General features: G+C 46.2%; 1 protein-coding gene across 1 annotated transcript in view; it reads right to left on the reverse strand.

Annotated features, from left to right (window-relative positions):
* Positions 1-14,631, reverse strand: part of sv2ba (synaptic vesicle glycoprotein 2Ba) — a 34,734-nt gene extending 20,103 nt beyond the window's left edge. Inside the window, exons 1-2 of the mRNA XM_041869466.2 lie at positions 14,504-14,631; positions 1,166-2,549 (exon numbers count right to left, since the gene is read on the reverse strand). Coding sequence (XP_041725400.1) covers positions 1,166-1,643 — 478 coding nt within the window. The 5' untranslated portion in view covers positions 1,644-2,549; positions 14,504-14,631. The remainder of the gene's footprint in view (positions 1-1,165; positions 2,550-14,503) is intronic.
* Between the last annotated feature and the right edge of the window lie 1,046 nt (positions 14,632-15,677).

Below are 15,677 nucleotides of genomic sequence, written 5' to 3' on the forward strand. Positions count from 1 at the left end.
TATATATTGCACTAAAGCCTTTGGACTGAGCCTCTGCGTCCTGCGCATGATTCCTACACCACACCCACCTTCAGCACGCCTTGACAGCCTGGGGGTGAGAAACACAATGAATGGATGTGTTCTGTTGTCAGGGTCTTGTGAACCCAGCTGTCAGGACTACTTCCCTGCAACAGGGGAAACATATGGGCTACAGAAGCAGCAGCAGGTTGGTTTTGGACTAAAAAAGGTTGCAACACAATAATGGCATGTGATAACATCCCCAATGCTATAAAACGTTTTGGGTGATGGCATCATAACTGATAACTGTAGACTAATATGGCAAGCAGACAACATGGAATGGCTTCACTTCACAGTGTTCCGTGTGTTCTGTTAAAACAGGGTGTAGCGTTACATTACATTTTAGTCATTTAGCAGACGCTCTTATCCAGAGCAACTAGGGTTAAGTGCCTTGCTCAAGGGCACATCGACAGACTTTTCACCTAGTCAGCTCAGGGATTAGAACCAGCGACTTTTCCGTTACTGGCACAACGCTCTTAACCACTAAGCTACCTGCGTCGGTGCTTTGGCAGGCCAGTGTTATGAGCTATAGCTATAGCTGGATCCCCAAGGTATTAAACAGATATCTGCCTCTTGAGTCAAAGCTCATTTTGCTGAAGATCAAGAAAAACTGAGGCTTTGATCATTTTAGAGCCAGGTAGGCCTACTTCTCCTTTGTGCAAGCAGATATTGTCTTCATTTTAGTCAGGCCTTAGGCGTCTTCATCGGTGTCAGAGACAGAAGGATACCATGGTGTTTGACTGACAGCTACATGCTCAACACTACAGGGCAGACTCTCTGATTGGCCGAACACAGGCCTTCTTCAGCATGTTAACAGAAGCCAGGTGAGTTGACCATTAGTCTGTCTCGCTGTCACTGCTCACTCCAGCAGGATGCTGTAATCATTCTGTTGTGATGCTGTGATATTGGCAGTAAATAGCTGCCACATTATCCAATGATATACTTACTGTATGATGGAAGCAGCCAGCAGTCCGTCCAATAGAGTATATGTATTATTATGTAGAGACCATCTTAAACAGTTCAGAAGAACCATTCTCAGAAAGTGTTCCATAACACCAGGTTTTATTGAACCGCCCCCAAAGCTACCGGACTTTGACCTGTTACTTACCCAGCATGCCCTTGTTGGCGTTGGATAAGCACATGTCCTTCTCAGCGCTAGGCAACACGAAGCCCACCACAAATCCGTCCACGCCATCTGCCATCAGCGCCATGCCCAGCACGATAAACAGGGTCCACTGGAAGCGGCCGTGCCCACAGTCCTCCATGATGTTCTCATACTGTTCGGCCAGGTCCTCCTCCTCCGGCATCGCCGCTGCCAGCCTGGCCTTCTTCCTGGCCTCAGCCCTGGCCGCCCGCTGGGCCGCCTTGATCTCGTCAGGGTGGGGGATCCCCTGGTACTCTCCTTCGTACATGGCCTCTGCGTCCTCATCGTGACCCTCCGTGGCATCACTCCTAGCGTCCTCGTCCCCCTCTCCCTCCTGTTTGGGGAAGTCAGCCTGGTAGGGGTACTCCTGGCCGCCCCCCTCCCCGTAGGTGGGGATCTCAGTGCCCTGCTGGTTCACGTTGTTCTGCCATGGGTCGTCCATGGTTACCGCTGGAGAGGGACTATGTTAGCACCGCTAGAGTCGCTGTCTGCCGGAGATGCTGAGGGTGGCTAAACTGGCATAATCCTTGGCAGGGACTCTGTCTCGCTCTCAGTGACCTCTGATCCTTTACTCCAGAGAACTGAAACTGTCAGTTTTGTTATTAATGGACTTTGCTTGGTGGTTCCTCTGCGGAACGGTCTGTAGTTGTCAAGCTTCTGCTACAGTGTTAGATAAGGCCTCGGTAGCTGTGGTGGCAGGACTCTATCTCCGGTGACAGCGCTCAATCACTGGTGACAGGACTCTATCTCTGGTGACAGGACTCTATCTCTGGTGACAGGACTCTATCTCTGGTGGCAGGACTCTATCTCCGGTGACAAGACTCTATCTCTGGTGACAGGGCTCTATCTCTGGTGACAGGACTCTATCTCTGGTGACAGGACTCTATCTCTGGTGGCAGGACTCTATCTCCGGTGACAAGACTCTATCTCTGGTGACAGGGCTCTATCTCCGGTGACAGGACTCTATCTCTGGTGACAGGACTCTATCTCTGGTGACAGGACTCTATCTCCGGTGACAGGACTCTATCTCCGGTGACAGGACTCTATCTCTGGTGGCAGGACTCTATCTCTGGTGACAGGACTCTATCTCTGGTGACAGGACTCTATCTCTGGTGACAGGGCTCTATCTCCGGTGACAGGACTCTATCTCTGGTGACAGGACTCTATCTCTGGTGACAGGACTCTATCTCCGGTGACAGGACTCTATCTCCGGTGACAGGACTCTATCTCTGGTGGCAGGACTCTATCTCTGGTGACAGGACTCTATCTCTGGTGACAGGACTCTATCTCTGGTGACAGGTCTCAATCTCTGTCCTGGTAAACAGATGTGCAAAGCCTCGTGCTGGACCTGGAAGAGACAAAAACATAATTTCTAAGTCATGACAAAGGCAAACATCAAATCTTATCAATTATGCCTCAGCATGACTAGAGAAAAGTGGTTGAACACTTCATGCTAATTGAATATCATACACCAGATAGACCTGTGCAGTAGGGGAGACCGGGGTTGGTTGGTATTTCATTTCAACATGAAGAGAAAGCCCAAGGTGTTGGAATGGGACCCTTTCATCCTCATATCTCATTCCAACATGGAGTTATGAGCCGTCAAACACTCTGTCCACTTGAGACAACCAGCCCCACGCAGTGTGGGTTGGTTGGCACAGTGTTTACATTAGTTTCCCACCAATAATCGAACCGACTTCTGAAGTTTTAGAAAAAGTAAAACCTTTATTTGATTGAACAGTATATCTATTAAAATTCAACATAGTATTTGAGATTTTAGCTCTTACTCCATTCAAATGAACATATGTACATATGACCTCAATGACCTGGACTAACCTGTACCCCTGCACATTGACTCGATACCGGTACCCCCTGTATATAGCCTCCTTATTGGTATTTTATTGGGTTACTTTTTATATATATATTTTTGGTATTTATATATTTTTAGCAAAATGTTGTTACTTACTTACAAAATAACTCTGTTGGTTAAGGGCTAAGGGTTAAGGTTAAAGGTTAAGGGCTAAGGGTTAAGGTTAAAGGTTAAGGGCTAAGGGTTAAGGTTAAAGGTTAAGGGCTAAGGGTTAAGGTTAAAGGTTAAGAGCTAAGGGTTAAGGTTAAAGGCTAAGGGTTAAGGTTAAAGGTTAAGGGCTAAGGGTTAAGGTTAAAGGTTAAGGGATAAGGTTAAAGGTTAAGGGATAATGTTAAAGGTTAAGGGATAAGGATTAAGGTTAAAGGTTAAGGGCTAAGGGTTAAGGTTAAGGTTAAGGGTTAAGGGCTAAGGGTTAAGGTTAAAGGTTAAGGGATAAGGTTAAGGGATAAGGGTTAAGGTTAAAGGTTAAGGGCTAAGGGTTAAGGTTAAAGGTTAAGGGCTAAGGGTTAAGGCTAAAGGTTAAGGGCTAAGGGTTAAGGTTAAAGGTTAAGGGATAAGGTTAAAGGTTAAGGGATAAGGGTTTGTAAGAAAACATTTCACGGTAAGGTCTACGCATCGTTCCATTGGAAATGAATGTGCTTCTGGTGTACCAAAACGCAATGTTGCTGTCGGTGTGATCGAGTCGTCAGTCGGGGTCACATGACTCACAGTTTTTGACATGCAGGTTCAGACTGGACCAAATCAGCACAGTATACAGCAGAGAACAGTAGAGGACAGTTCAGTTCAGCAGGGAAATGGTCTACGCAGCGTTCCATTGGAAATGTAAGGGGATATTTAGTCAGTTGTACAACTGAAAGCATTCAAATGAAATGTGTCTTCCACATTCAACCCAACCCCTCTGAATCAGAGAGGTGCGGGGGGGTGCCTTAATCGATGTCCATGTCATCGGCGCCTGGGAGTACAGTACAGTACAGTATAGTACAGTATGGTACAGTATAGTATGGTACAGTATAGTACAGTATGGTATAGTACAGTATGGTATAGTATGGTATAGTACAGTATAGTACAGTATGGTACAGTATAGTACAGTATGGTATAGTACAGTACAGTATGGTATAGTACAGTATAGTGCAGTATGGTACAGTATGGTACAGTATGGTACAGTATAGTATGGTACAGTATAGTACAGTATGGTATAGTACAGTATAGTACAGTATGGTACAGTATAGTACAGTATAGTGCAGTATGGTATAGTACAGTACAGTATAGTGCAGTATGGTATAGTACAGTATAGTACAGTATGGTATAGTACAGTATAGTACAGTATAGTACAGTATGGTACAGTATAGTACAGTATAGTGCAGTATGGTATAGTACAGTATAGTACAGTATGGTACAGTACAGTATAGTACAGTATGGTATAGTATGGTATAGTATGGTATAGTATGGTATAGTATGGTATAGTACAGTACAGTATAGTACAGTATTGTATAGTATGGTATAGTATGGTATAGTATGGTATAGTATGGTATAGTATGGTATAGTATAGTACAGTGCAGTATAGTACAGTATAGTACAGTATGGTACAGTATAGTATAGTATGGTACAGTATGGTATGGTACAGTATAGTGCAGTATAGTACAGTATAGTACAGTATGGTACAGTATGGTATGGTACAGTATAGTGCAGTATAGTACAGTATAGTACAGTATGGTACAGTATAGTACAGTATAGTATGGTACAGTATGGTACAGTATAGTACAGTATAGTATGGTACAGTATAGTGCAGTATAGTACAGTATAGTATGGTACAGTATGGTATGGTACAGTATAGTGCAGTATAGTGCAGTATGGTACAGTATGGTACAGTATGGTATGGTACAGTATAGTATGGTACAGTATGGTACAGTATAGTACAGTATAGTACAGTATGGTACAGTATGGTATGGTACAGTATAGTATGGTACAGTATGGTACAGTATAGTGCAGTATGGTACAGTATGGTACAGTATAGTATGGTACAGTATAGTATGGTACAGTATGGTACAGTATAGTACAGTATAGTACAGTATGGTACAGTATGGTATGGTACAGTATAGTACAGTATGGTACAGTATGGTATGGTACAGTATAGTGCAGTATAGTATGGTACAGTATAGTACAGTATAGTACAGTATAGTACAGTATGGTACAGTATGGTATGGTACAGTATAGTACAGTATAGTACAGTATGGTACAGTATGGTATGGTACAGTATAGTGCAGTATAGTACAGTATAGTACAGTATGGTACAGTATAGTACAGTATAGTATGGTACAGTATGGTACAGTATAGTACAGTATAGTATGGTACAGTATAGTGCAGTATAGTACAGTATAGTATGGTACAGTATGGTATGGTACAGTATAGTATGGTACAGTATAGTACAGTATGGTACAGTATAGTGCAGTATGGTACAGTATGGTACAGTATGGTATGGTACAGTATAGTACAGTATAGTATGGTACAGTATAGTACAGTATGGTACAGTATAGTACAGTATGGTACAGTATGGTATGGTACAGTATAGTGCAGTATAGTATGGTACAGTATAGTACAGTATAGTACAGTATAGTACAGTATGGTACAGTATGGTATGGTACAGTATAGTGCAGTATAGTACAGTATAGTACAGTATGGTACAGTATGGTATGGTACAGTATAGTGCAGTATAGTACAGTATAGTACAGTATGGTACAGTATAGTACAGTATAGTATGGTACAGTATGGTACAGTATAGTACAGTATAGTATGGTACAGTATAGTGCAGTATAGTACAGTATAGTATGGTACAGTATGGTACAGTATAGTGCAGTATGGTACAGTATGGTACAGTATGGTATGGTACAGTATAGTGCAGTATAGTACAGTATAGTATGGTACAGTATGGTACAGTATAGTACAGTATAGTATGGTACAGTATAGTGCAGTATAGTACAGTATGGTATGGTACAGTATAGTGCAGTATAGTACAGTATAGTACAGTATGGTACAGTATGGTACAGTATAGTACAGTATAGTACAGTATGGTACAGTATAGTATGGTACAGTATAGTACAGTATAGTATGGTACAGTATAGTACAGTATGGTACAGTATAGTACAGTATAGTATGGTACAGTATGGTACAGTATAGTATGGTACAGTATAGTGCAGTATAGTACAGTATAGTACAGTATGGTATGGTACAGTATGGTACAGTATAGTATGGTACATTATAGTATGGTACAGTATAGTATGGTACAGTATAGTACAGTATGGTACAGTATAGTACAGTATAGTATGGTACAGTATAGTACAGTATGGTACAGTATAGTACAGTATGGTACAGTATAGTATGGTACAGTATAGTACAGTATGGTACAGTATAGTACAGTATAGTATGGTACAGTATAGTACAGTATGGTACAGTATAGTACAGTATGGTACAGTATAGTATGGTATAGTATGGTACAGTATGGTATAGTATGGTATATTATAGTATAGTACAGTATGGTACAGTATGGTACAGTATAGTACAGTATAGTACAGTATGGTATAGTATGGTATAGTACAGTATAGTGCAGTATGGTACAGTATGGTACAGTATGGTACAGTATAGTACAGTATGGTATAGTATGGTATAGTATGGTATAGTATGGTATAGTATGGTATAGTATAGTACAGTGCAGTATAGTACAGTATAGTACAGTATAGTACAGTGCAGTATAGTATAGTACAGTATAGTACAGTATAGTGCAGTATAGTACAGTATGGTACAGTATGGTACAGTATGGTACAGTATAGTACAGTGCAGTATAGTATAGTACAGTATAGTACAGTATAGTGCAGTATAGTACAGTATAGTGCAGTATAGTACAGTATGGTACAGTATGGTACAGTATAGTACAGTATAGTACAGTGCAGTATAGTATAGTACAGTACAGTATAGTATAGTATAGTATAGTGCAGTATAGTATAGTATAGTGCAGTATAGTGCAGTATAGTATAGTATAGTACTGCTCCTTCAGTATGCTGAGCCCTGTCTTGTCTGTGACACCATTTTGATCTCATATGAAACAGTGATATAGAAATACTGTGTAAGTCACTGGATAGATGACGTGTGTTCTCTGATTGAACCAGAAGTCTACTTCCTCCTGTTCTGTAACACTGACAGAGAGTACAGGAGTCTTTGGCCTTCTCCTTAAAGGTGTCCACTACTCTGAGCCTAGCCAGTGTCTGTCTGTCTGTCTGTCTGTCTGTCTGTCTGTCTGTCTGTCTGTCTGTCTGTCTGTCCGACCCAGCAGGCTTCTTTATGGCTCACTGGATCACTGTCACTCCCTAGCCTGTCTGTCACAAAGGCACACAGAGAGCACAGAGAGGGAGTGGGCGTAAAGCCGGAGTAGTTCCTGTGTGTACTAGTTGAAACCGGTAGCAAGCCTCTCTGTGTGTGTCCTCATGACAGATGAGAGCTGCAATTTAATCCAGATTAAGACTGCAGAAATGTCATTCTGCCGTCCCTGGCCTGTATCCACCTCTCCACCACTAAACTTCCCCTGTGTCCTGTATCCACTACTCCACCACTAGACTTCCCCTGTTTCCTGTATCCACCACTAGACTTCCCCTGTGTCCTGTATCCACCTCTAGACTTCCCCTGTGTCCTGTATCCACCACTAGACTTCCCCTGTGTCCTGTATCCACCACTAGACTTCCCCTGTGTCCTGTATCCACCACTAGACTTCCCCCTGTGTCCTGTATCCACCACTAGACTTCCCCCTGTGTCCTGTATCCACCACTAGACTTCCCCTGTGTCCTGTATCCACCACTAGACTTCCCCTGTGTCCTGTATCCACCACTAGACTTCCCCTGTGTCCTGTATCCACCACTGGACTTCCCCTGTGTCCTGTATCCACCACTGGACTTCCCCTGTCCCCTGTATCCACCTCTCCACCCCTGGACTTCCCCTGTGTCCTGTATCCACCACTAGACTTCCAAGTGTCCTATGTCCAACACTAGACTTCCCCTGTGTCCTGTATCCAGCACTAGACTTCCCCTGTATCCTGTATCCACCTCTCCACCACTGGACTTCCCCTGTGACCTGTATCTACCTCTCCACCACTAGACTTCCCCTGTGTCCTGTATCCACCACTTGACTTCCCCCGTGTCCTGTATCCACCACTAGACTTCCCGTGTCCTGTATCCACCACTAGACTTCCCCCGTGTCCTGTATTCACCACTGGACTTCCCCTGTGTCCTGTATCCACCACTAGACTTCCCCTGTGTCCTGTATCCACCCCCTGTGTCCTGTATCCACCTCTCCACCACTAGACTTCCCCTGTGTCATGTATCTACCTATCCACCACTAGACTTCCCCTGTGTCCTGTATCCACCACTAGACTTCCCCTGTGTCCTGTATCCACCACTAGACTTCCCCCGTGTCCTGTATCCACCACTAGACTTCCCTTGTGTCCTGTATCCACCGCTCCACCACTGGACTTCCCCTGTGTCCTGTATCCACCACAAGACTTCCCCTGTGTCCTGTATCCACCACTAGACTTCCCCTGTGTCCTGTATCCACCACTAGACTTCCCCTGTGTCCTGTATCCACCACTAGACTTCCCCTGTGTCCTGTATCCACCACTATACTTCCCCTGTGTCCTGTATCCACCACTAGACTTCCCCTGTGTCCTGTATCCACCACTAGACTTCCCCTGTGTCCTGTATCCACCACTAGACTTCCCCTGTGTCCTGTATCCACCACTAGACTTCCCCTGTGTCCTGTATCCACCACTGGACTTCCCCTGTGTCCTGTATCCACCACTGGACTTCCCCTGTGTCCTGTATCCACCTCTCCACCCCTGGACTTCCCCTGTGTCCTGTATCCACCACTAGACTTCCAAGTGTCCTATGTCCAACACTAGACTTCCCCTGTGTCCTGTATCCAGCACTAGACTTCCCCTGTATCCTGTATCCACCTCTCCACCACTGGACTTCCCCTGTGACCTGTATCTACCTCTCCACCACTAGACTTCCCCTGTGTCCTGTATCCACCACTTGACTTCCCCCGTGTCCTGTATCCACCACTAGACTTCCCGTGTCCTGTATCCACCACTAGACTTCCCCCGTGTCCTGTATTCACCACTGGACTTCCCCTGTGTCCTGTATCCACCACTAGACTTCCCCTGTGTCCTGTATCCACCCCCTGTGTCCTGTATCCACCTCTCCACCACTAGACTTCCCCTGTGTCATGTATCTACCTATCCACCACTAGACTTCCCCTGTGTCCTGTATCCACCACTAGACTTCCCCTGTGTCCTGTATCCACCACTAGACTTCCCCGTGTCCTGTATCCACCACTAGACTTCCCTTGTGTCCTGTATCCACCGCTCCACCACTGGACTTCCCCTGTGTCCTGTATCCACCACAAGACTTCCTCTGTGTCCTGTATCCACCACTAGACTTCCCCTGTGTCCTGTATCCACCACTAGACGTCCCGTGTCCTGTATCCACCACTAGACTTCCCCTGTGTCCTGTATCCACCGCTCCACCACTAGACTTCCCCTGTGTCCTGTATCCACCACTAGACTTCCCCTGTTACCTGTATCCACCACTAGACATCCCCTGTGTCCTGTATCCACCTCTCCACCTCTAGACTTCCCTCTGTTTTCTGTGTCCACCTCTCCACCACTAGACTTCCCCTGTGTCCTGTATCCACCACTAGACTTCCCCTGTGTCCTTTATCCAGCTCTCCACCGCTAGACTTCCCCAGTGTCCTGTATCCAGCACTAGACTTCCCCTGTGTCCTGTATCCACCTTTACACTTCTAGACTTCACCTGTGACCTGTATCCACCACTAGACTTCCCCTGTGTCCTGTATCCAGCTCTCCACCGCTAGACTTCCCCTGTGGCCTGTATCCAGCACTAGACTTCCCCTGTGTCCTGTATCCACCTCTCCACCTGTAGACTTCCCCTGTGACCTGTATCCACCACTAGACTTCCCCTGTGTCCTGTATCCACCACTAGACTTCCCCCGTGTCCTGTATCCACCACTAGACTTCCCTTGTGTCCTGTATCCACCGCTCCACCACTGGACTTCCCCTGTGTCCTGTATCCACCACAAGACTTCCCCTGTTACCTGTATCCACCACTAGACATCCCCTGTGTCCTGTATCCACCTCTCCACCTCTAGACTTCCCTCTGTTTTCTGTGTCCACCTCTCCACCACTAGACTTCCCCTGTGTCCTGTATCCACCACTAGACTTCCCCTGTGTCCTTTATCCAGCTCTCCACCGCTAGACTTCCCCAGTGTCCTGTATCCAGCACTAGACTTCCCCTGTGTCCTGTATCCACCTTTACACTTCTAGACTTCACCTGTGACCTGTATCCACCACTAGACTTCCCCTGTGTCCTGTATCCAGCTCTCCACCGCTAGACTTCCCCTGTGGCCTGTATCCAGCACTAGACTTCCCCTGTGTCCTGTATCCACCTCTCCACCTGTAGACTTCCCCTGTGACCTGTATCCACCACTAGACTTCCCCTGTGTCCTGTATCCACCACTAGACTTCCCCCGTGTCCTGTATCCACCACTAGACTTCCCTTGTGTCCTGTATCCACCGCTCCACCACTGGACTTCCCCTGTGTCCTGTATCCACCACTGGACTTCCCCTGTGTCCTGTATCCACCACAAGACTTCCCCTGTGTCCTGTATCCACCACTAGACTTCCCCTGTGTCCTGTATCCACCACTAGACTTCCCCTGTGTCCTGTATCCACCACTAGACTTCCCCTGTGTCCTGTATCCACCACTAGACTTCCCCTGTGTCCTGTATCCACCACTAGACTTCCCCTGTGTCCTGTATCCACCACTGGACTTCCCCTGTGTCCTGTATCCACCACTGGACTTCCCCTGTCCCCTGTATCCACCTCTCCACCCCTGGACTTCCCCTGTGTCCTGTATCCACCACTAGACTTCCAAGTGTCCTATGTCCAACACTAGACTTCCCCTGTGTCCTGTATCCACCACTAGACTTCCCCTGTGTCCTGTATCCACCTCTCCACCACTGGACTTCCCCTGTGTCCTGTATCCACCTCTCCACCACTAGACTTCCCCTGTGTCCTGTATCCACCACTAGACTTCCCCTGTGTCCTGTATCCACCACTAGACTTCCCCTGTGTCCTGTATCCACCACTAGACTTCCCCTGTGTCCTGTATTCACCACTGGACTTCCCCTGTGTCCTGTATCCACCACTAGACTTCCCCCTGTGTCCTGTATCCACCCCCTGTGTCCTGTATCCACCTCTCCACCACTAGACTTCCCCTGTGTCATGTATCTACCTATCCACCACTAGACTTCCCCTGTGTCCTGTATCCACCACTAGACTTCCCCTGTGTCCTGTATCCACCACTAGACTTCCCCCGTGTCCTGTATCCACCACTAGACTTCCCTTGTGTCCTGTATCCACCGCTCCACCACTGGACTTCCCCTGTGTCCTGTATCCACCACAAGACTTCCTCTGTGTCCTGTATCCACCACTAGACTTCCCCTGTGTCCTGTATCCACCACTAGACGTCCCGTGTCCTGTATCCACCACTAGACTTCCCCTGTGTCCTGTATCCACCGCTCCACCACTAGACTTCCCCTGTGTCCTGTATCCACCACTAGACTTCCTCTGTGTCCTGTATCCACCACTAGACTTCCCCTGTTACCTGTATCCACCACTAGACATCCCCTGTGTCCTGTATCCACCTCTCCACCTCTAGACTTCCCTCTGTTTTCTGTGTCCACCTCTCCACCACTAGACTTCCCCTGTGTCCTGTATCCACCACTAGACTTCCCCTGTGTCCTTTATCCAGCTCTCCACCGCTAGACTTCCCCAGTGTCCTGTATCCAGCACTAGACTTCCCCTGTGTCCTGTATCCACCTTTACACTTCTAGACTTCACCTGTGACCTGTATCCACCACTAGACTTCCCCTGTGTCCTGTATCCAGCTCTCCACCGCTAGACTTCCCCTGTGGCCTGTATCCAGCACTAGACTTCCCCTGTGTCCTGTATCCACCTCTCCACCTGTAGACTTCCCCTGTGACCTGTATCCACCACTAGACTTCCCCTGTGTCCTGTATCCACCTCCCTACCACTAGACTTCCCTCTGTTTTCTGTATCCACCTCTCCACCACTAGACTTCCCCTATGTCCTGTATCCACCTCTCCACTGCTAGACTTCCCCTGTATCCTCCACTAGACTTCCCCTGTGTTCTGTATCCACCTTTCCACTTCTAGACTTCCCCTGTGACCCGTATCCAACTCTCCACTGCTAGACTTCCCCTGTATCCTGTATCCTCCACTAGACTTCCCCTGTTTTCTGTATCCACCTCTCCACCTCTAGACTTCCCCTGTTCCCTGTATCCACCACTAGACTTCCCCTGTGTCCTGTATCCACCTCTCCACTGCTAGAATGTGTCTATCAGTTGAAGGATGTGCTGAGGAATGTTGGATTATAGTGCTTCTGTCTCCTCAAATCATTTAACTCTTGATAGTTTGAGAAGGTTGACGTGTTTTTACATGTGCAATGAAATACCATAATGAGTTTCCAGATTCCCTCTCCCAGGGTCAGTGTTTCATTCGAGGTGTTAGTTGTACAGCCCAGGTAAGAGGAAAAGGAGCAACAGTTCCATTCCTGACCTTCCTCAGCCTGTTGCTTTTCTGTTTCATCAAATTACAGGAAACATACATCAAGAGTTAAAGCACGTCCATGTGAAGGCGACTGGTTAGTTTCTGTCAGCTTTTAGTATTCACCTTCAGTGTCCTGTCTGATAGCATGGCAGGTCCAACGTTAGAGTCTGTCTTCAGTGCCATTTTACTCTGCAAGGTTACTCTACTATGTTTAAAAGGCAACTCCCATTTCCAAACCAACCTCTGAGAACTACCCAACCTCTCATAAATGGACCATGGCTGAAAATACACATGGAGTGGATAGTGATGTCATCAGAAGGAGACGTGAAGGGAGTGGATAGTGATGTCATCAGAAGGAGACGTGAAGGGAGTGGATAGTGATGTCATCAGAAGGAGACGTGAAGGGAGTGGATAGTGATGTCATCAGAAGGAGACGTGAAGGGAGTGGATAGTGATGTCATCAGAAGGAGACGTGAAGGGCATGTTTGTCTGTGCGTGTCAGTTCTAATAGTTCAGGTAGAATGTTTTGCAGTAATGCAGATCCATAGAATGCAGGAAGTGCCCTACTGAAACAGGAAGTTCACGCTGAGCTCAACAGGTCCTTTATGACGTGGAGAGGTCAAAGGGGAATCCTTCTCCAACCTGACCCGTCTGCTTCCCTGTACTGTAGTTCATACTGGACATGGAGAGGTCAAAGGGGAATCCTTCTCCAACCTGACCCGTCTGCTTCCCTGTACTGTAGTTCATACTGGACATGGAGAGGTCAAAGGGGAATCCTTCTCCAACCTGACCCGTCTGCTTCCCTGTACTGTAGTTCATACTGGACATGGAGAGGTCAAAGGGGAATCCTTCTCCAACCTGACCCGTCTGCTTCCCTGTACTGTAGTTCATACTGGACATGGAGAGGTCAAAGGGGAATCCTTCTCCAACCTGACCCGTCTGCTTCCCTGTACTGTAGTTCATACTGGACATGGAGAGGTCAAAGGGGAATCCTTCTCCAACCTGACCCGTCTGCTTCCCTGTACTGTAGTTCATACTGGACATGGAGAGGTCAAAGGGGAATCCTTCTCCAACCTGACCCGTCTGCTTCCCTGTACTGTAGTTCATACTGGACATGGAACATTGTCAGTTAGATCAGCCACTACATCCCCTTTGCAGCTAAATCCTTCTTGTCTTTAAGGAGAGAGGATGCATATGACAGATGACTCTTTTGGAATGACTGTGACATTATTGTTTCTGTTTTATTTCGTGTAAATGACCATGGAAGGTAGCAAGGTATTTTCCGTTTATCAAGCTCATATCCGACTGTTGTATCAGAACGGGACGTCCCGTCCTGATGTGGCCACAGAGTGTAATGCAATATTGCCTTCATTTCCTATTTGAAAGAATATCACATTTTTACCTATTAGAAATATCAGACTTCCCAAATGTTTTCCTTTCTTACATATGAAGAAGATTGCTCCTATTTCTCCACGTAGACTCTGAGTTTACAGCTCAACAGGCACAGCACTACAAGGACACCAAAACTGAAAGAAATCGAGTGTTTTTATGGAACTATTTTATTTTAATGATCAATAATGTTATTCCACTTCCACTAGTACTTGTACCTGTTTTGCTCTTCACTGTAAAGCAACTCAAAATGTAGTGTCAAATGTGATATGTCATTTCATTTGACTTTCAAAAGTGAATTGGACAAAACAGTATAATAAATCATCCAAAAAATCAACAATCAATTATTTTCTTACCAGACTTGGCATTCCCTTGGCATTAAAGTCAATTTAAAATATCCAGAATTGAGATCCAATATCCAGGGAAAGAGAGTTGTAAAGGCAGATTCAACATGTCAGTTTATCTATCAGCCGGCAGTGCTGCAGACCAGGGGATTAGGCTCCAACGTCACGACCCCCCCCTTCCCCACACACACACCATCCCTCCCCACACAGGCCTCCACCCTCCCCTGCTTAACAACATGGTACAGTCCAGCCAGGTTATATACAGTGAGGGGAAAAAGTATTTGATCCCCTGCTGATTTTGTACGTTTGCCCACTGACAAAGACATGATCAGTCTATCATTTTAATGGTAGGTTTATTTGAACAGTGAGAGACAAAATAACAAAAAAATCCAGAGAAACGCATGGCAAAAATGTTAGAAATTGATTTGAATTTTAATGAGGGAAATAAGTATTTGACCCCCTCTCAATCAGAAAGATTTCTGACTCCCAGGTGTCTTTTATACAGGTAACGAGCTGAGATTAGGAGCACACTCTTAAAGGGAGTGCTCCTAATCTCAGTTTGTTACCTGTATAAAAGACACCTGTCCACAGAAGCAATCAGTCAATCAGATTCCAAACTCTCCACCATGGCCAAGACCAAAGAGCTCTCCAAGGGTGTCAGGGACAAGATTGTAGACCTACACAAGGCTGGAATGGGCTACAAGACCATCGCCAAGCAGCTTGGTGAGAAGGTGACAACAGTTGGTGCGATTATTCGCAAATGGAAGAAACAAAAAAGAACTGTCAATCTCCCTCGGCCTGGGGCTCCATGCAAGATCTCACCTCGTGGAGTTGCAATGATCATGAGAACGGTGAGGAATCAGCCCAGAACTAAACGGGAGGATCTTGTCAATGATCTCAAGGCAGCTGGGACCATAGTCACCAAGAAAACAATTGGTAACACACTACGCCGTGAAGGACTGAAATCCTGCAGCGCCCGCAAGGTCCCCCTGCTCAAGAAAGCACATATACAGGGCCGTCTGATGTTTGCCAATGAACATCTGAATGATTCAGAGGAGAACTGGGTGAAAGTGTTGTGGTCAGATGAGACCAAAATCGAGCTCTTTGGCATCAACTCAACTCGCCGTGTTTGGAGGAGGAGGAATGCTGCCTATGACCCCAAGAACACCATCCCCACCGTCAAACA

Source organism: Coregonus clupeaformis, unplaced genomic scaffold (assembly GCF_020615455.1).
Source record: "Coregonus clupeaformis isolate EN_2021a unplaced genomic scaffold, ASM2061545v1 scaf0050, whole genome shotgun sequence".
Lineage (NCBI taxonomy): Eukaryota > Metazoa > Chordata > Actinopteri > Salmoniformes > Salmonidae > Coregonus > Coregonus clupeaformis.